Source organism: Globicephala melas, chromosome 8, assembly GCF_963455315.2.
Source record: "Globicephala melas chromosome 8, mGloMel1.2, whole genome shotgun sequence".
NCBI lineage: Eukaryota > Metazoa > Chordata > Mammalia > Artiodactyla > Delphinidae > Globicephala > Globicephala melas.
This window is the reverse complement of record NC_083321.1, coordinates 61,025,961-61,046,983: the sequence shown is the minus strand read 5'-3', so window position 1 is coordinate 61,046,983 and position 21,023 is coordinate 61,025,961. Positions and strand designations below refer to the sequence as shown.

The window sequence follows — 21,023 nt, the reverse complement described above, 5'->3', positions numbered from 1 at the left end:
ATGCCGCGGAGCGGCTGGGCCCGTGAGCCATGGCCGCTGAGCCTGCCCGTCCGGAGCCTGTGCTCCGCAACAGGAGAGGCCACAACAGTGAGAGGCCCATGTACCGCAAAAAAACAAACAAGAAAAAAAACAAAAAAAAAATAGTGTTTTAGAGCCTAGTATTCAGCAGAGTATAGAAAGGAAGTCATAGGAAGAGCTCACATTGGGTTGGAGTCAGGAGACCTGGGTGTGGTAGTCATTGTTCAGCCTGTGAAAATCATCAGGCCTGAGCAGGTCAGTCCTCCCTTAGGCAGGACACTGAACCAAAGGATGTGTCAGAGTCCCTCCAGCTCCAGGGTCATTGATTCTAGTAGACCTTGCTTGATATTGTAAAAGTGTGCTTTTTCAAAGCACGTTTTGTCCCATTACAATTAGCACAAGTCAAGATTGCAAAACAAGTACCAGGCTAAATTATCTAAGTGGATTCTCTTTGGTTGAAAACTAGTTGCTATTTTATTTGACATTTATCATGTTCATCAACACAGGAAATAAAGAAATTGCCTGTTTTAAATCTTCAAATTAATATGTATTGTGTACCAGGTGCATGGTCTATTCTAGATACTAATATTCTAGATGTTAATGAACAGTTTGCCCTTCAAATACTTTCTCAGTGATTCAAATGAAATGCTATCTGTATTTTCCAATTTGTGTTGCAGTCTTGCTATAGACTATAAAAACAAATTTTATGTCACTCAACAATGATTCAATAAATATTTATTGAGTATCTATAAATATCAAGCACTGAGCTTACAAGATGCAAGGGATATAAAAATAAATTAAAACAGTTAAAACTGAGTCTCCTTCCTCAAGAAGATTATAACCTATATAAATAGACTAATTACATATTGGAGTTTAAACCAAGAGTATTGAAAAGCACAAAAGAGAAAACATTGGCTTCCTGGATAGACTTCATAGACAAGAAAACATTTAAACTGAGTCTTAAAAGAGAGATGGCAACATGACAGCCCTCAGGCTATTACCAGCCCCTTGTTGAGATAAGTTTGGTAGCGTCTGGCATCATGAAGTCCACAGGGCAGAGTCTCATCTGTGACAGGAGGTTATCTGATTCTTATTCACACAGTCGTTGTGAAAATAAGAAGTCATGCAAAGTATTTAGCATAGTGCCAAGAACAGAGTAGGTGATCAGTAAAGGGAAACTATCATTTGTACTATTATCCAGACCTGTATGCATTGCTGGTTACTGGTACATACTCCAAATGTCCAGTATGCTTTTTCTTCATGGCTTTATTATGGCTATAATGAAGCAGTCATCTGTACATTTAATACCCACCTTCCCTACTAGACTGTGAACTCCAGGGGACAGAGGATCAAATTGTTTTGTTGATTATTATATTCCTAATATCTAGGAATAGCTAACAGAGTGCCTGGCTCAATAGAGATGCCTAATAAATATGTGTTAAAATAATACGTAGTGATCGGAAGATACTAGTAAGGAATGGATTATTATTAAGAAGATGCAGGATCAAATCATATAAAAAATGTGAGTACTCTAACTGCAGAATATCAATTTGTTAATTTCTTTCACAGCAAGGAAAGGCACCCAGAACTCTTAGAGGAGTAGGTGCTCCGTCTGGAACTCAGGTTCAGCATGGCCCTCATTTTCTTCTTTCAACCCTCCATTACTCTCATCCATAAATTGGCCTCAAAGTAAACAGTCCATGGACGGCCAGGGAAAATAATGCGATTTCTCTGGTGCTTTTGGCACCAAGCTGTAGATTTAATTCATTTTAACCTCCCCACAGCCCTTAAAACTATAAGAAGACCCCTCTCCTCCTTCAACCAATCTGCCATGTGTCATGGAAAGTTTAGAGGAGCCCTTTCAGATCCCCTGAGGCTTCATTACTTTCCAAAGCCATGATGAAGCATTATTCTGAATAGAATTAAGTTCTACTTCTTGCAATTAACAGCAGATGATGAAACTGCCTGCCAGTTCTGTTGCCTTTCAGCTGGGTGTTTTTCTCTTGCTTGGTCATTTGTAAAATGTGAGCCCTCCTAATGGGAACCTAGTTATTCACTTGAATTAATGAGTTTCAGCTGAATTAATAGTGCCCAGCACACTGTGGGTATTCAGTAATAGTCAACAGCAATTTATATGCTGACTTAACTTGCTCCATTTGAGAATGTTGGCTAAAATCAATATAATGTGGTTTTCCTACTAGATTTGACTTAAGGAAAAAAGATCAAGTTTCCAGATTTGGGACCCAGAATATATATAATCTTTAGCAGCTATTTCCTTTAAAGAATCTGAAAATTTTAGGCAAAAACTTTTAGGATGAACTTCTTTCTGTATATTCCCAACAAATAGACAAGTTCCTCAAGCATACTAATATAAATCTTTGATACTTAGATTCTTACTCCTAGAAGAATATCTGGCACAGAGTAGGCCTTTATCAAAATAATAGCTAAAAATAAATAGGAGTGTGTCAGTGTGTCACAAGCAATACGTTAGGACACAGCCTATTTCCTTCTATTCAGTCAGTGTTCCATCACCGTCGATATAATTAATTTTCATTTAAAATTGAATAAAAATTCTAGTATAAGTTAATACAGAGAGGAAATCTTCTAGGTCTAAACACAAGAAGATTAAATGCAAAATACCATTGATCAGGAAAGAGTTTATATTCACAGGACCAAAGAGATGAAGTTATTAGGTTTAGATTGCAGTGCAGCATATGGTACCTAGTGCCTTATGGTACATATTTCCATGTTGAAGCTTTTAATTAGAAGGAATTACAGTTCCGCTGAGATCCTTATAGCAGCTCTGGACTGAGACCCTTAAGAAAATCAATATTATGTGTTTGTTAAATTGTAACCTTTGTGGAAAATCAATAATATGTTTGCTGAGAAAAATACTTGACATGTCAACTGAATTAATGGAAACTTCTCATGCCAGTGGCTAAACCCAATAATTTAATCACATTTATTAAGTGAACTACTTTACTATATCAGTATTCAAAACTGATTCACATGTGTACTCATTGCCTGGGTCTCTGCTTTCTGAGCTATGCCATCTCCCCAAGTCCTCCTGGCATAGCTCCTCATGGGCAGAAGCAGCATCTTGTTCACACCAGCTCAGTGTTTGTTTACTTTTAAATCATTTTAGTTTAATAAAATAACAATAATAATAGGTAGAAGTTCTAACAATGTAAACACTGTGTTAAGTACTAGACATACTGATGGAAAATATAAATCACTCAAAATTACAATATTCACCTTCATACAATGTTCATTCAGCAAGCTACTCAACATTCATTGAGACCTATCAGCTAGGTAGACATAGTGTAAGGCCCTAGAACAGAGTCAGAGAAAAATCTATCATTGTCTCCCTGTAGGTAAGTAACAAACATTTGGGGAGCGGTAGACAAAAAGGTAAAAATGTCAGAACACAGCAAGACAGCTTTAATGGTCATATAGAAAAACGTTTTAAGGGGCTTAGAGGAGTGATGGATCACTGCTGGAGGAGACCTTGACCCCTCCAGAAGGTGGTGTTGCAACTGAGACTCATATTTGAGTTTCAATTGAATAGGTGGAAAAGAAATAGGAAAGTAGTCAAAGTCAACAGCCCTCACCATGCCATGGAAGTGTGAACAGCATGGTACAGATCTAGGAGGAATCTGGTGTAGCTAGGTCATGCCCTGAGGCTGGAATGTGCAGAGACAGAGAAAATAGTGTGGAGTGCATTTGGAGTAAGGGAAGTGAGAAATGCAAGTTCCAGACAGGTTATAGAAGGTCTTACATGTCAGTCAAGGAGTCTACAATGCACGCTGTAATTAAAGGGAATCAAATACGGATGTTAGCAGAGCAGCAACAGGTTCAGAGTTAAATTAAAAAAAAAAAAATAGTAAAGAAAAAAGACTTCTGATCACTCCTTTATAGAAGAAAGAAAGTGGTGAATACGAAAACATTACAATATGCAAGAATCATATGTAGTATATCCATAAAGAATCTACTGAGGAAAGAATTCTTGCTTTATAAACTTTCTGAGTCAAGTTCACTCAGATCTCAGCATTGTGCTTTAAATTTGAAGATGCTTAGCTTGCCACCTTGTGGCTGAAGGAAGATCCTGCACATAGGGGACGTGTAGTCTAAGACATAGACCAACCCCAAACCAGTTAGCGAACTAAACAAGTGTATGTTCAAGTTTATCACAAGCACTTGAGATAAAGAGGAAGGAAAAAAAAAAAAAGAAAGAAACTCAGAGAAAATATTAATTATTACAAAAGCCAAAAATCTGAAAATGATCCTTGACTCCTTTTCTCTTTCACTCTCATATATAATGCCTCCTGAAACCCTGTTGATTCAGTTTCCGAATAGGTCTGATATCTGTCCTTGTTAGAAGTGTTTTTATTGATAATTTCAGGTTTTACTGAGAACACAGAATAATCGTAGCCGTTACATATTAATGGCAGGGTGCAAATTGGTATACTTCTGATGATAGATACAACCATTTTGGAACAATTTAGTTATCTAGGAAAGCTGAAGATGCATATACTCTATCCAGAAATTCTGCTCCTAGCCATATGCCCTAATGAGATTCTTACATATGTGTACCAAAAAACGTATACATGAATGTTACAGCCATGTTGTTATAATTGTGTTATTATTCCAGAAAGGAAAAAAAAAATAGTCTGAGTGCACTTTAGCAAGAAAATGGTGCATGTGGTGTCTCATACAATGACATACTGTACAAAATTTAAAGGAAATGAACTAGACCTATATACACCAACATGAATGAATTTCATAGTATTGCAGACAAAGCTGCAATATGAAACTGCTTATTTAAAGTTTCAAAAAAGACAAAATCTACATGTTTTTTAGGGATTCCATATTAGTCAAGGTCCTACCACAGAAACAAAACCAGTGTGTGTGTGTGTGTGTGTGTCTGTGTGTGTATGTGTGTATTCAAGAATTTTTTTAGGGAATTGGCTCATGTGATTGTGGGGGATGACTAGTCTGAAATCCATAGGGCAGACTGACAGGATGGAAGTTCTCAGGCAGGAGCTGCAGCAACAGTCCACAAATGAGATTTCTTCTTCTCAGAAATCTGTTTTGCTCGTAAATCCCTTCAACTGATTAGACCAGGCCCACCTAGGTTGAGGTTAATCTCTTTTCCTTAAAATCAATTTATTGTAAATGTTAACCATAGTTACAAAATTCCTTTAGAGCAACACCTAGATTAAATAATGGGGTACTATAGTTTAGCCAAGTTGACACATAAAATTAACTTTCACAGACGCATATCTATGTAGTGAAACCACTGAGAAAATCAGGGAATTGTGAACACAGAATTTAACCGTGACTTTTGAGGAGAGGGAGATAGATACAACTGGGGATGGGTACCCAGCAGCTTCCACTGTGTTGAAAATACTCCACTTCTTAAAGCTGAGTGATAGATACAAGGGAGTTTATATTCTTTATAGCTTGTATGGCTGATACAAATTATTGTGTATTCATGAAAGACTTCAGAATGAATTTTCAATATGATTTTTATCAAAATACAAAATAATTATTTTCTAAGAATGTAGCAATTCCCCCTGTATAAGCTGAGGGGTTGGGCTCTCCTCTCTGCCCTCGTGTGCTTTGGCCATTTAGGATTGCTGCTATGACCCAAATCAGAAAGATGAGTCAGGAAGAAGAATGTCTAACCTGGAGTTAGGCCAATGCTCAGGTTTGTTAAAAACAATGAGGTCATTTTTGGTGGGAGACTCTGACACAATATCTAATACCCCAGGCAGCATAGATAACAGTTACTTCAAGTCCATCTGCTACCTTCAAGTCACAAAGAATTCAGAATGGTGGAATGGTAGACTGTGGGGGATGGAGTGGGAAAAGATGGAGAGGTAGGGAAAGGAAGGGTAGGGAAGTGGTAAGAATGCGCTTGGAAAGAGAAGTAGGAGGCAAGTGCTATATTCTAGGGAGAGGAAACAGGGCCTGATGGGGCAAAGGGCAACGGAAATGAAAAAAGAGAAAAGAACAAGACTCCCTGCTGAAGTAGAATGCATTTAACCTGTATTAGACTTGTTCACTTGGTAAAATGACTAAATCCCTCCTACACGCTAGAGGGGTCCTGAGATGGCTACAAATATAGCATCACTACCTTCATCAGATTCATTTTGGCCTTGACCTTCATATCAAGTGTCATGTTCTGCCAACTGAATTACATTGATCTTACTCTGGAAGTCATGTGAAGAAAAGAAGCTGAAGGATTATCTTCATCTGTGGAGTTTTGTATTTGGGTGACCACAGAAATGGCAGTATCATCAACTAGGTTATTTCTATTTATACTTTCTCTCAATGGTATTCTATGTCTCCGCAAGGATAAAGGGAAACTTCCAGACCTTGACTTTTTTTTAGTTAAAAAAAATTTTTTTTTTTTGGCCGTGCTGCACTGTTTGTGGGCTATTACTTCCCTCACCAGGGATCGAACCCGGGCCCTCGGCAGTGGAAGTGTAGAGTCTTAACCACTAGACCGCCAGGGAATTCCCCAGACCTTGACTTTTAAAGCAAAGAACCAAAGTATCTACCATACACAGAAGAAATACTTGAGGGCTTCCCTGGTGGCGCAGTGGTTGAGTGTCCGCCTGCCGATACAGGGGACCGGGTTCGTGCCCCGGTCTGGGAGGATCCCACATGCCACGGAGCGGCTAGGCCCGTGAGCCATGGCTGCTGAGCCGGCGCGTCCGGAGCGTGTGATCCGCAACGGGAGAGGCCACAACAGTGAGAGGCCCGCGTACCGCAAAAAAAAAAAGAAAAAAGAAATACTTGAGTCAGAGTTCTTTGCTAGTTGTATGAACTAGTTACTTAATACTTAATTTCTCTCTGCCTCTAATTTCTCATCTGTAAAATGAGGGAAATAAAAGAGTAACTAATATAAGTTTGTTGTAAGGATTAAATAAATAAATACCTGTAAAGCATCAATATATACACATGCTATCTTGTAGCCAGTCATCTGAAAGGTGATACTGTCAGTTCCCAGTAGGGCATCAGGACAAGCAAATGAGAAAACTTTCTAGGTTTTCTTGATTTGGGGCTTACATCTTAAGGTTGTAATAAGCACAAAACAACATTCTACAATTGTGTATTCAATTGTATATTTAAATAACCTAGATTAAGTATAGAAATGACTTCCCAAGGGAAGCATATCTTATTTGGAGATTAAACCACCATAACCAAGCATGGATTATGAAACAACTTTATTTGAGGAAATATTAATATTTTTATGACAGTATCTGGTTGCCAAATAATTCTCTTTGACTGGAACCCACTGCCAATGAGGCCAGAGTCAAGGCCACACCTTTTGTCTTTGATCTTTCACCTGTTCCATGTTCCAGTGTCACTAAGAGCAGCTTGTCATGAGGGGCTTGGGGACAAAGGCAGCTGGATAAGAACAGCTGGATGGATCAATCCCACTTGGGCCACCACCAGAGACAATTTGGACTGGTTGCCCACTTAGACCACCTGGCATCTTTCCATGGAGAACACACCTGTTCATGCTTGCTTTTGGGTAAAGGAAGCATGATGAGGGGCAAAAAGAAAAGAGAGAATTCAGGAAAAGTGCTATATTACTTAATGTAACTAAAATTTAAGAGGTCATATATTTTTTTACTACTGTATTCCCAGCACTTAGAATTTAGTGATTAGTTTATAAGGTGCTTGATAAATAGTTTGTTGAGTGAATGGGTGATGATGCGTCTTATTAGGAAGGGATTTTACTCTCTCTGGTGTCAAAGAGGAAGCACGTGCAGACAGGCTGTCCAGGAAAACCCAGGAGCAGGCACACGGCCAGCCTGAAAGAATCCAGAAGAAGTTCTAGTTTCAGGTGGGCAAGTGGTCTAGTCTCGGGAAGTCAGATATGGATGGAAGCGTTGGGCAGGTGCCAATTCCACAGCAGGTTCTAAGGTCCAGAACCTCAAATAGGTCAGAAGGGGAGTGAGAGTGGGCAGTGGTAGCACGTTCAGCACCTGTGTCTGAGACTGTTTTCTCTCTGCCTGCTGGATGGAGATGATACTCATGGACAGAGGAGGCCAGGAGCCTTGCCCCAGGTGGAAACATTGAAAGGGTAAGATGTCCTCACATACAGAAGAGAAGCTGAATCTTGGAGCATGGGAGGCAAGGCCTTTGCAATTCAGTCGGCCTCCCTCAGGGGATTTGTGCTCATCTATAATGCTGCTGGGATGCTTGCGAAAGCATGAAGGAAACCAGTTCCCTATAAAGTAATAAGGTTGAATTGAATAGGTACATGCGTGTGTGTGCGTGTGTGCGTGTGTGTGTGTGTGTGTCTGTGTGTGTGTGTTGTGACCCTTCTGACGATACTTGAAATGATGAGCATGTGACACATACAGAAATAGGAAGAGGCTTAGATTTCCTGAGCATCAGTCAGGAGTTAGGCCCTATGCCAAGACATTTATGCATATTATCTCATCAATTTCGCATAGCAACACTGTTATGAGTATTATTAGCCCCATTTTACAAATGAGGAATCTGAGTTTCAGAGAGCTTCCACATTTGCCTGAAGCCGCATTGCCGATTAGTGACAGGAACAGAATTTAAACGCAGGAAACTGAGGTGCAGAGGGTTGGCGTCACTTGACTAAGCATTCTGCTGAAATAAACATTTCATCTTTTCTGGGCACCAGGCACCCTCAGCGGAACACAGCAGTGAATGACTCTCACAGATGCTGCAGCTGTGGCACAGCTGGTGGATTGAGTCAGACAGTGACAGCCCACAGGATCTTACTGCCACGGCTTGAATCCAGTGGCAATTATCCCTGGAGCATTACTCAGACAGTATTTGAAGTTGTGATTCAAATGGACACACTAATTGTTGAGTTTGTTCCCAAATCATTGCTTTGGTTTCTTGGGAACAAAGCAATTTGACTTCAAGCTTTCTTCCTTCCCAGCTCCTCCTACTTCATTTGTCAGCTGCCAGTCATCCTGGCATCCTTCAGCCAAAGTTAGCTCAACCAAATCTGTATAAACCGTTTCCAGGGCTGGAGAATTTTCCCTCACCATAAAGCTGGAAGTCCACTGGACCTTCTCCATTACAACAAAGCAAATACTTGATCATCTCTTACATATTCTGTTTTGTTCATTGTTTTTATTCTCGAAGTAAGACATGTAGCTCAAAAAATGAAATTAATGATTACCCAGAGACAACCACTGTCAGCGTAGCGCGCATGCTTCCAGAGTTCTTCCCTGCCTTGCATACACTTTAATATATTCTACTGTGCTTATCAAGGTTGGTGCACTCGTCTTTGTGCCAAGCTGCTGGCCTGGGGTTTAGAGTGTCTCAGGTAAAATTACTTGGGGTGGCCTCATTGATGTGTTGTGCTTCCTTATTTGCTCTAACTCAATGCTGGCAGACTAGGGGAGAAGAGAGAGGTCCCTCAGTTCCTGTCTTGCATATTATAATTTTTCCTCCTCTCATCTCCTTGCTCCAGAAAGCCACCAGCCAACACTCCTTCCCACATGTCTCACACCCAAAACTTGAACAATTCAGTTTAACTGAAACCTACCCCACTTCACTACCTGTGCGACACAGTGAACCAGTTTCTCATTTTATTACTCAAAATCTGACAGGGTGATGGTCCATAATCAGATCTCCTATAGCCTCCAGACAGGTTTCTTGAGTACATGCTATTTTTAGAATGTGCTAGGCATGGTGGAATACCCAAGAGTCCTAGGAATTTACATCTCCACAGGGTGTAGTTCAGTTCAGAAACATTTCTTAGGCACCTCAGGGTCCCAGGCAGAATATTTGCTGCCGATGTTACAATAATGAATGAAGAAGTCTTTATGCTCCCATGAGAAAAGCAGATGCATACATGCTTTTTTTTCAAAAAAGAGGGATTCTCAGGGTATCAGTTATGTGAGCACAGGAAAAAGGCACAGCCAAACCTGGGTGTCCAGGGAAAACATCTCTGAAGAAATCATACATGAGCTAAATTTTAAGGTTGAGCAATAGCCAGGTGAGAGACAGTTGGGAAGGTTATTAGAGGAAGAGAAGACATCAAGAACAAAGCATAGGGAGGGGATTTGTCTTTCTTGTTCACTGTTGCATCCCTAGCACTTACAGTATCTGGCACATAGTAGGTGCTCAAGAAATTCTTTTTTTTAAAAAACAGTGTTATTGGGCTTCCCTAGTGGCGCAGTGGTTGGGAGTCCGCCTGCCGATGCAGGGGACGTGGGTTCGTGCCCCGGTCCGGAAAGATCCCACATGCCGCGGAGCAGCTAGGCCCGTGAGCCATGGCCGCTGGGCCGCGCATGCGCATCCGGAGCCTGTGCTCCGGGAGGGGCCGCAGCAGTGAGAGACCCGCGTACCAAAAAACAAAAAACAAAAAAAACAGTGTTATTAGCTACAGTCACCATTGCTGTACACTACATCCCCACGGCTTATTTATTTTAAACTAGTAATAAATTCTTGTTAAGTGAGAGGAGAGAGCAGAAATAGGAGTTGGAATGGTCAGAGCAGACTGAGTTGAGTGGAGATGGTTTAGGAAAGCCTGGAAGGTTTTCAAGCTTTCAAGATGACATAAAAGAAGGTTGAAAAGTCCTTCGTGGGGTCAGGAGAGCTGCGAGATTGGAGCACAGGTTAGAGTAGTGTGAAAAGTTGTAATTGTATGCTTTGAAGAAATGGAAAGCAAAAAAATAAATTAAATAAAACTATATTTTTTTCCTTCAGTTAGTTATATTTTGTATTTCTAAAGTCTAACAGACAGCACTAACAGTCTGAAGAGTTCACTCTTAGGCACCAGTTTTTGTGATGCTAGACCTGCAAAGTGCAAAATTTGACAGTTCCAGAAAGGAGAGCATTAGGGTTGATCGAGCAGCTACTATGTGCTAGTGATACAGTGTCTCATCCAATGCTCATATTTCTACGAGGTTGATCCTGTAATTCCCAGTTTATAGCTTCAGTCACCTGAAGATCAGAGATACCAGCAACTTGACAAATGATGCAAGATTTGAGCCCGTATTTCTAATGCCAGAATTCATTCACATTCCGCTGTATTGGGCTGCCTTTTGGACTCAGCTGGCTATGTCGGTTTGAAACCCAGCTTTGCCATTTGTTTAACGCTTTGGAGACTCTCTGATCCTGTTTTCTCATTTGGAAATCAAAGTGATAATACCTTCTTTTTCCAATTCTTAAGAGAATTACTTGAGACAATGTTTCTGACAGTGCTTTGTAAGTTGTAAATAGCAACCCGCATGTGTGACATCTTATACAAATTCATTTTACAATTCCACACCCATTATTTTCCCAGATCATAGGTCTGTGGTCCCATTCTGACTTTTCCAGAGACCTTCAGCTGTCTAATCCTACAGTGACCTCTCCTGGGTGAGCCTGGCCTTCCCTGGGTCTCGGGCCTCACTCTTGAGTTTTAGGAGGGCAAGCTTGCCAAGCTCCATTTTCTGCAGCTTCAGTTAACAGATGGAGGGCAGCACTGAGCTAAAGTCTCCTCATGATTATTTAAATCATCAGTTCTTTAAAAAGGATCTTAAGATTCATTAAATATTCATGAAAGCATTCTTCCTGGCAGCTCCCTCATTGTAGGTACTTACAGAGGGTTTAAAATATCTGACATTGCTTGGAAGCACACACAGCTCTGTCAGTTGCAAGCAGAGAGCTGATTTGTAATTTAATTAACATCCTGGCTTGTCCTGTTCTTTGTGGCAAAAAGTGGGAAAGTATTTCCTTTCATTTGTGAGTTTTGTTTGAAAAAAATTCAAATGGAGCACCTGGGAGTGCTTTTCATCCCTCACATCTGTCCTGTTACTTACATCCTGCTGCCTCTTCGAAAAATTCCTATTTCAAATGTCCTTTGGGCCAGCTGTATTGCCGATTGTGGGGCTTTTTTTTTTTTTTTTTTTAAGGATAACTTCACTTGGGGAAGATCTGTGTGCAATCAGCCATCAGTGAGCTTTGACACACTTTTATTAACTGTTTTGAGTAGTGGATTTTGGAGAGAAGTTTGGCCACAGGCTATTATTTGTTCAATGAATGTTGAGAACCTGCCATGTAGCAGGCACTAGAGGTCAGTAGTGAACCAAGCAGGCAGGGTCCCAGACCCCGGCAGAGGTTTCAATTTAGTGGGGGAAGCAGACATTAAGCAAATGATCACAGAAATAAATGTAAAATAAAAATGCGACGAGTTTTATGAAAAATGAACACACAGTACCCTGAAATCCTGAGAGGCAGGGAGCAGTGAGATACGGGGAGGAGAATCCCCTAATCTGAGAAGCCAGGAGGGTTCCTTGAGGAAGTAAAGGGGGAGATTAGGTATTTCTGTCTGGCCCTTCCTCCTCCCATTTTCCTCCTCTCTAAAGCCCTCTCCTCCAGATTTGCAATGTGCATGCTACTGTTCTGGAGGAATAGATTGGGATAGTGGACAAAAAGGATGGAAAGGGGAAAGAGAACCCTGCGGTAGCCAAAATAACAGAGAATTTATTTCAAATCAAAGAAATGAATATAAATACTGATCTGATCACTGCATTAACCATTCTTTTATCTTCTCTTGTTTCTTTTATCCATGTTTTCCCTCCAGAAAGGGAGGCAGTGGGTTAGAGAGAGGATGCCGTAGGTGTGGCAGTGGAGGTGGGTCACAGGTCACAGATAGGCTAAGACATCATGCAAAAAGGAAGCAGCTGGAAAAGAGAACTGGCTGGCTACATACTGCCCGAGTCTCTGGTAAATAAAATTCCGGTAAAGGAATAGCGAAGTATTTAAACAAAATATTTTCCTCAAAATAAGATGGTGGCTGGCAGGGCCTGGATGAGAATAGCCTGTTTTGAAAGTTAAACGTATACAGTCTTAAGAGGAAGTGAAAACCCTTCATTTCCATGTAATTCATTTTTCAAGACTGCTTTCCGGCCTCTTTGGGTTTTTCCTGTTTTCTGAGCTGCATTCACTTCTTTCTTAGGGATCATCACTCTTTGCAAGTCTGTTATTTATTTTCAACTTTCTAAGTGACTTCATGCTTCTCCTAAAGTCTGTGCTTCTCTTCTGCCAAAGCACATTTTTAAAACTGAGAGACTTCCTTCCAGCGGCAGCATTGTCAGCCGGCTCCATTGGACACACTCTCTGTGGCCATTGTTCTGACCTGACACTCTGCGGGAGACAGAGAGAGATGGCAGGGACTCCTGGCCTCAAAGAATTTAGATTCCAGAGGGGGAGATAAGACTTGACGCAGAAAATGCTATTTGTTGCTATAGTAACAGAAGCCGAGGAACTAAGAGGTTTTGAGCATTTCCTCAATGTCAGGCTTTGTGGAAGAAACTGTAATCCTTCCTTAATTTTGTACCTGCTGTATAGTGTTGCTGTAAGTCTTAAATGGGATACTTTCTATAACACTCTTAGAAAAGCGGACAACATCCACTAACTGTTAGGCATTATAATATTACTTACCTTTCAAGAGGACCAAACATATTCCGGTTCTCAGAGTTTGATTTGTTTCTCTGTCTCATCAGAACAGTGCCAACTCCTGCTGCAAGAGGGAAGCAGAGCACTTTTTATGCAGAAGCAGAGATAGATTCAGGTTTTTATTTATGAGGCCTTGAAAGATTTGTGACTTCTCCCTCAGCTGGTCTACACTGTGCCCATGGTGCAGCACCATCTTCCAGACTGTGCAGAACATCCAGTGATGGATCAGATGCATGTAGGCGCCTGCGTTTGAATCCTGGGTAACTTAGGACGGTTCTGATTCATACAGGCATCAACAGAATGTGGTGAGCAGAATCTGGTTGAATTTCCCAGCCTTTGGCCATCTACATGGAGGTCCTGTGGTAGAAAAGGAGTACCAGTATGATTACTTGCAGGTTCAGCTGGGAGGGCTTTTTGGTCAAATTTATTGCTCAAATGATTTAAGTTTAGTTCAGTTAAAGTCACATGCGTTGGTCTCTTACTATGTATCTTACTATGGGGCACTGGAGATTGAGGTGAATATGACTCCATCTCTGCTCAGAGGCTCTCATGGGCTAGCAGGAGAGATGGGCACACAGATCATTGTGGTATAGAGTTGTTGCTATTCAATAACAGGAATCCATGCAGAACACTCTGGGAGCATAAAGAAAGGACATCCTTTTAACCTTAGCAGTCAGAGAATGCTTCCAAGAGGTGATGACACCCAATCTGATTATCAAGGACCTGAAAATGTTTGCCTGATGAAGGAGCCCCAGGGGTAGAGGCTAAACTTCAGAAGGGGGAAAGGGATAGGATTCCAAAGTCAGGGACAAAATGATCTGTGACAGGGGACGTGAATAATAACCAGTCTTCCCTGTCCTGAGCACTTCTGCCTCACTCCTCTTAGAGCCGGGAGAGAAGATATAATCTGTTTACCAAAGTTCTGTTGCTCCAGAGTCCCCTCCAAAGGACCAGGCTGAGGAGAGGAAAAGAAGAAGACACAGGTTTCAAAACAGAGGCCTTCCTCAATGGCCCTCCTTTTACAGACAATGCAGAAACCCTCAAAGATGCCCAGTATGGCATCAGTACCTAAGAGACAAGCCCTGGAAATGAGAGAGGACTCAGAATTGCCCAGAAAATTAGAGCTGATTCTTAAATCAGGGTATGCCCTCTGTGGAGTTGTTTAATCTCCCTTGTTAGATGACTCTTGAAGATTTCCTAAGAATTATGTTTCCTGAAGATAAAGTTAGTCTCTTAAGATCTTTGAGTCCTGATTAGTTTAGAAGAATATTTAAGTGCTCTAGCTCTAGAGTCAAACTTGTGTTTGAATCCTGGTTTGCCACTCACCAGGTATGTAAGCTTGGAGAAACCTACCTAACTAACCAAGCCTCAGGAGAGGATGATGAGAACACCTATCTCACAGGTGTGATGATGTGTATAAAGCATTTAGCATAGTTCCTGGCACATTAACTGCTATTATTATTGGTTTTAATATTACTATTAGTGTTAGGATTAGTATTTCTGTTAATAGTGTTAATATTAATAGTAGTCTTAGTATTACCAAAAAAAATCATTTTTGGTCCAGCCGAAATTGAATCCAAGCAGAGAGATTTTACTAAACCACATCAGGGTGATTCCTCTGGAGGCTCTTGTTTCAGTTAAATACGGTACTTCTCACTGGTTCTTGTCATCTTTTGCTTAGTCATCTCTTGGAGAAAACTGCAAAAATAAAGGAGGAGGAATACCTGGCTGGTACCAGGAAGAGTACTCTTTAGGTCTCTTGGATGGGCCCTATTGCCTACAATAGATAGCAGTCTGCTTTTCAGCCTTGTCTCCTGCCATGCTCCACCTCGCATCCCATTCTTAAACATCAGTTCACCAGAAGCAGACCTAAAATGGGTAGTAGTGTACATATGATTTCTGGAAGGCAGTTCCCAAGAAAGGCCCTTAAAGGAGTAAGGAAAGCACCAAGGAGTTCTGCAAGACTGTAGGCCCAGGGGCGGTCTAGCTTCAGACTGATGCTATCAGGTGCTTTGGAGGGTAATTTGCAGGGCATTTTGTTTCAGTTTGAGGGGTGGGATTTGGGGTTTCTAGTATAACTCCCAGACACATTTAAGTGAGGAGGCTTTTTTTTTTTTTTACGGTACGCGGGCCTCTCACTGTTGTGGCTTCTTCGGTTGCGGAGCACAGGCTCCGGACGCGCAGGCTCAGCGGCCATGGCTCACGGGCCTAGCCGCTCCGCGGCATGTGGGATCTTCCCGGACCGGGGCACGGACCCGCGTCCCCTGCATCGGCAGGCGGACTCTCAACCACAGCGCCACCAGGGAAGCCCAGTGAGGAGGCTTTAATCACGCAAGGACAATCTTACTGTGAAGTATGCAGATGTGGGCCTTAAATGCATAGAAGGGATTTCCGTGGATTTGGGCGGGGGCAATAGCATCTGCTACAATCTACTTCAAGACCTCCCTATTCCCTCAGAACATGATTCCCCTCTTATTACTTATCTCCTCTGCATATATTGTTGTCTTTGCTTAGAATTTCCCTACCTCCTTCTGTTATCTTTCTAGATCCTATTGCAAACTTGAAAGCCTCAGACAGAGTTGGTGATGACCCATTTCTGCTCCCACAAAACTCAGTTTATGCTTACAGTCATTACCACTATGCATTGTGACTTACCTGCCCATATGTATACTCACTTAATAATTTATGGTCTTCTTAAGGTCAAGAACTGGTTCATATTCAGTTGGTATTCTTAGCATATATTAAAGGAAAGATGTGCTGAGAGATATATAATACTTAGGAATCTGATGTCCTTTAAGATTGTGTCAAGCCAATGATGCGGTTGTCTTCTTTTGCCTAAAACTGAGTTCATAATGTTTCACGCAATGAGAGATTGCATCCAGCAGCCAAGATAACTTTGTAGCTTGAGCAAGTTATACCCATTTCATCCATTTGTTCAACTGTCACTCATAACTTTATTCAGTGAATAGTTATTGAGCATATGTGCCAGGTACTTGGCTAAGGACTGAAGGTACAAGGATAAGCAAGACCAAATGGCCCCAGTTCTCACAAAACCTTATAGTTCACTGTAAAAACTCAAAATATACACAATCATATAGCATGATAAAAGTTGTGATTTGGGGAGTATATAGGGAGTATGGGAACACCCACAAAACCTCAGATTTGCAGTTCATGAAAGCTTCCCAGAAAAGGTAATGTCAGAGTTGAGGCCAGAGGACCAATGTATGTTAAAATGAACAATTTTTACTAATAAAGCATTAATTGAGCATCAAGGTTGATTTTAGAGTCTAATTTAAGCCTCCATCAGTCTTCAAAATGGGTTATAATTTTATGAAGATAAGTAATTTATGTAAGTTCTTTCACATACCACGTAAGTTTATTATCTGTGTCCTGATAGTTATTTCTGCAAACAATTCGGTGAGATGTCTATTTTTAATAAATGAAATCTTTCTCTAAACCAGCTGAATCCTACTGCGGGAATCTTTGAGGAGCTTCCATAATCATTTTAACTTTGCAAAATTTTACTTTTGGTGCTCTTGGGTCTTTATGTTTTAGAACACAAGCACTTCCTGACTGTTATGAGTGACATGAATATGGCTTTACATATGTTAAATTTTAAAAAGCTTAAAAGAATTCCTCAAAAAACTAAAAATGGAATTACCATATGATCTAGCAATTCCACTTCTGGGTATCGATCCTAAAGAATTGAAAGCATAGTTCCAAAGACATTTTTGTACGTGCATGTGCATAGCAGCATTATGTACAATAGCCAAGAGGTAGAAGCCATCAACTGCCCATCTACAGATGAATGAATAAGCAAAATGTGGTATATACATAAAATGGGATATTATTCAGCCTTAAAAAGAAGGAAATCCTGTCACATGCTACAATATGGAGGAACCCTGAAGGCATTATGAAACAAGCCAGTCGTGAGAAGCAAATACTGTATGATTCCAGTGACATAAGGTATCTAGAATAGTCAAATTCATAGAAATAGAAAGTAGAATGGTGGTTGCCAGGGGCTGGAGAAGGGAAAAATGGGAGTTGTTTAATGGGTATATAGAGTTTCAGTTTTGCAAGATGAAAAGATTCTGACGATTGGTTACACATCAGTGTGAATATACTTAATATTACTGAACTATACACTTAAAAATGGTCCAGATGGTAAATTTTATGTTATGCGTATTTAACATTTTTTAAAAATCTTTAAAAACTTGGAAATAATGATTTGTTTATATTTATTCCATAACCCTGAGGTAAGAGTGGTGAGATAAAAGAGTTCAGAAGTAGTGGGGACTCAGCTCATGTAGTGGTGTTGGGAGGTGGCTTATGGCAGGATAAGGAAGCTGAAGGTTTGTCACGTGGGCAGTGGGAGCCACTGAAGGGTTTTGAAGAGAAGGACTCTGTCAGTTTGAGATCCAGAACGCCAGCTCCCTGGCATATCGTACAGGATGGATGGGAAAGGGGCAATCTCAGCAGCAGTCTAACCAGTCCAGAGGCTGTTGCTGTGGTCCAGCTGAGAGCTGAAAACCTGAACGTGGGCAGTGGTTAGTGGAGGTGGTGGGGGATGAGGATGGGGTAGACTCAAGAACTATTTAAGATATAAATTAGGCAGACTCAGTGATTTAGTAAATTGACAGATGGTAGGGGGCGGTGAAAGAGAGGATGGAGTCTCACTGACTCCTACTTATCTGGCTCGGGTGATTGCATAGATGGTAGTGCCTCCCTGAGAGAAAATTGAAGAGAGGGAGGAGATGTGGAGGGCAGATGGGCTGAAAGCCAGAGACACTAAAATGGGCATATGTATGACATTAGTCCACTTCCAGTGAACAATACATAACGGATCAAGAATGAATGTTAAACTGGATCCCTGTTTCTGAGGCAGATTACCTTCCCAAATTATTCATAGAGTTAGGAAAATGAAAGTATGGTATTTTGTAATTCACAGAAATGTTCTGACCTCCATGAAGGTTGTTGTGTATTCTCCATGAAGTGTTTTATACCAAGCTGCTGATTCTGTTATCAGGCTTGGGCTTCATCGCCTTATGTGAGTAGAGGAGGGGATGATGAGAGTAGAAAGAGGATTCAGATTCAAATTATCTGGACAGCATCCCAGCTCTAAGGACCACTAGTTAGGGGACCCTAGACAAGTCTCTTAACCTCTCTAAATGTTAGTTTTCTCATAAGTAAAATGGAGCATCATAGATAAGAGGAATTTCAGTGAAAGAAATAGATGAGCGTCTTTGCAAACTTCAGTCAAGATATTTTTAGCTGAAATTTTTGTTTTGAAACTAATATTAAGCTTGGAACATTGTAGAAAGCCTCCCTGGAAAATACAAGTAATGATAATCAACTTCTGAGTAAGAATGGACATCAGATTGAATTACCAACCCTGGGTGGTTCTTCTTGTTACTGTCAGTTTATGAGTCAGACAGAGAACCGATGTCTAAGAAGTCATATTTTTCACCTAAAACTGAAAGAAACATAGGCATGATTTTGTTAAGAAGATGTGTTGTTAGTAACCTGATGTGATAAAAATAACTGTTGGTGATGATAATAAATGGGCAGTGGGATGAGGTTAGACATCACAGGTAAGCCCGAGGTAGTGTTATGACAGTGTTTGGACCATTGCCCCTAATATCCTTGTGCCATTCAAAGGGAACAAAGACAAAGCAAGGCAAACTAACATTTTATTAACTGGGTTGGGGGTAGGATGTAGAGTATTCCCTTTTTTCTTTCCCAAGTAGACCAGTAGCCTTGAAATAATGAGACTCTAATGGGACAGGTCTGAAGGAAAAGGGGTGAGAAGCAAAGAGAGACAGAAAAGAGGGAAACCCAGGCCAACGCTGAAGATGGAGGTTGGCCCATGGCCATGTCTACTCTCCCACTGACCATGCCTTGTCCTGACCCTTTTCCTTCTCTGCCAGCTTCCTTAGGTCTGCTTGGAAGACTCAAAGCACGGCCTTTGCCAGAGGATGCTCTTACCATGATAGGCATATAGAAGGAAGACGACAAAGAGGAAAAGGGACCAAGAGAAAAGGAACTATTATCTCTTTCCCCTCAGGGAATCATATCAATATAATATAGGCAGACCCTTTGCCTTGATTTTTAAGTCCTTTAAAAGAAAACTCCATCTTTGGAAATGGTGATCTTTTGTCCTGGAGTCCAACTAACCCAAATCAACACTCCTCTTCCTTGGATATGAAAGTAAGAAAGGATTGTCTTCCTTTAAAGCCAATACAAAAAATTCAGGTGGCAAAAATTTTCCCTTATTTCCTCGAGAACTTAAGGCTTAGACATAATCTGAATCAAAATTAGGGTTCCTGAATGATTGTATCAGAATTCTGTCTTCTCGCTCAGTACTTTTTCTTTTCCATCCTTGACCTAGAATTTTTAGCACATATTTAGCTACTCTGGTCATTCGGAGGGTTACCTCCTCACCTACTTAGGTAAACAGTCTCAGTCTTATTTGTTATCACCCTTCTGTATTTTATAAACAGAGATAGTGCATTATCAGGCAAAAACAAGCATTGGTTGGTATTGATGATTGGTTCAGTATTGCTTCCACTTGACTTGGTTAATGGTGACCACCAAAAGAGACTGCAGCAAAGCCTGTTTGGTGATGTCAGCAATAGGTACACACTGTGTCCTGTAAATGAAATAAGAATGTGACGTTCAGAACTGTACCCTTTGCAAATGCTAATGCTTTTCTCTTTCTTGTCTTTTTTTCCTAGAAGTATCGCTATCAAGATGAGGACACTCCACATGATCATTCCTTACCTCGACTGACCCACGAAGTGAGAGGCCCTGAACTTGTGCATGTATCGGAAAAGAACCTGTCTCAAATAGAAAATGTCCATGGATACGTCTTGCAGTCACACATCTCTCCTCTGAAGGTCAGTTCTTTTGCTCTTAGAGCTGGCGGCAGTGACTGGTTTGCATTGCTAAGGGAGATGTTTGCTGGCCTTAAGTGAGGCTCTTTTAAAACACTACAGTGAGACATGGTTGCCAAAGGGTCTTTCTGTGGTTTGGAGGCTTACTGGGAATTCCTGACACAGGGAAGTTCATACAGTTATTTGTTGAAATGTCTGAAATCCTTTTAGTTGTTGAGAATGGGCTAAGGAAAGAGCAAACAGTGAAAAACTAAAAGGGATAATAAGCTGACCATGCATTTACGAAGTCCAGGAGGACATCAAGTTTTGTTCAGATCTATCTCTCCATCTTATTCTTGGCTCCAGATAAAACAAAGGAAGTAAATATAACATGATGACACCTAGTAATTGCCTTACCATGTAGACTAAAAAGGAAAATGCGTGAGTTCGTTCAACAACAGCTCTATTTTATATTTCTTTCTATGTGGTGTCATACTTTTCCAACATTTTCTACTTTTTTTCTTTAATTTAAAACAATTTCTTGATAAATGCTATTTTGACAAGAGGGACAATGAAATGAGAGTAAGGATTTTCTGTGTTCCTTGGGTGCAGTTTACTCTGTCTTTTGCTTTGCTGATGCTATGGATTTTGTGTCTTGGATAAAAGCTTATAAAT

General features: G+C 40.8%; 1 protein-coding gene across 15 annotated transcripts in view; it reads left to right on the top strand.

Moving 5' to 3' along the window:
- The window catches only part of DLG2 (discs large MAGUK scaffold protein 2), a 2,016,902-nt gene that overhangs the window by 967,418 nt on the left and 1,028,461 nt on the right, over nt 1-21,023 (top strand). For 13 of the 15 annotated variants that reach the window (XM_060303825.1, XM_060303816.1, XM_060303819.1 and 10 more), the window contains one exon: nt 20,211-20,372. In XM_060303825.1, coding sequence (XP_060159808.1) covers nt 20,211-20,372 — 162 coding nt within the window. The remainder of the gene's footprint in view (nt 1-20,210; nt 20,373-21,023) is intronic. The other 2 variants (XM_060303817.1, XM_060303830.1) reach the window with 1 other exon arrangement.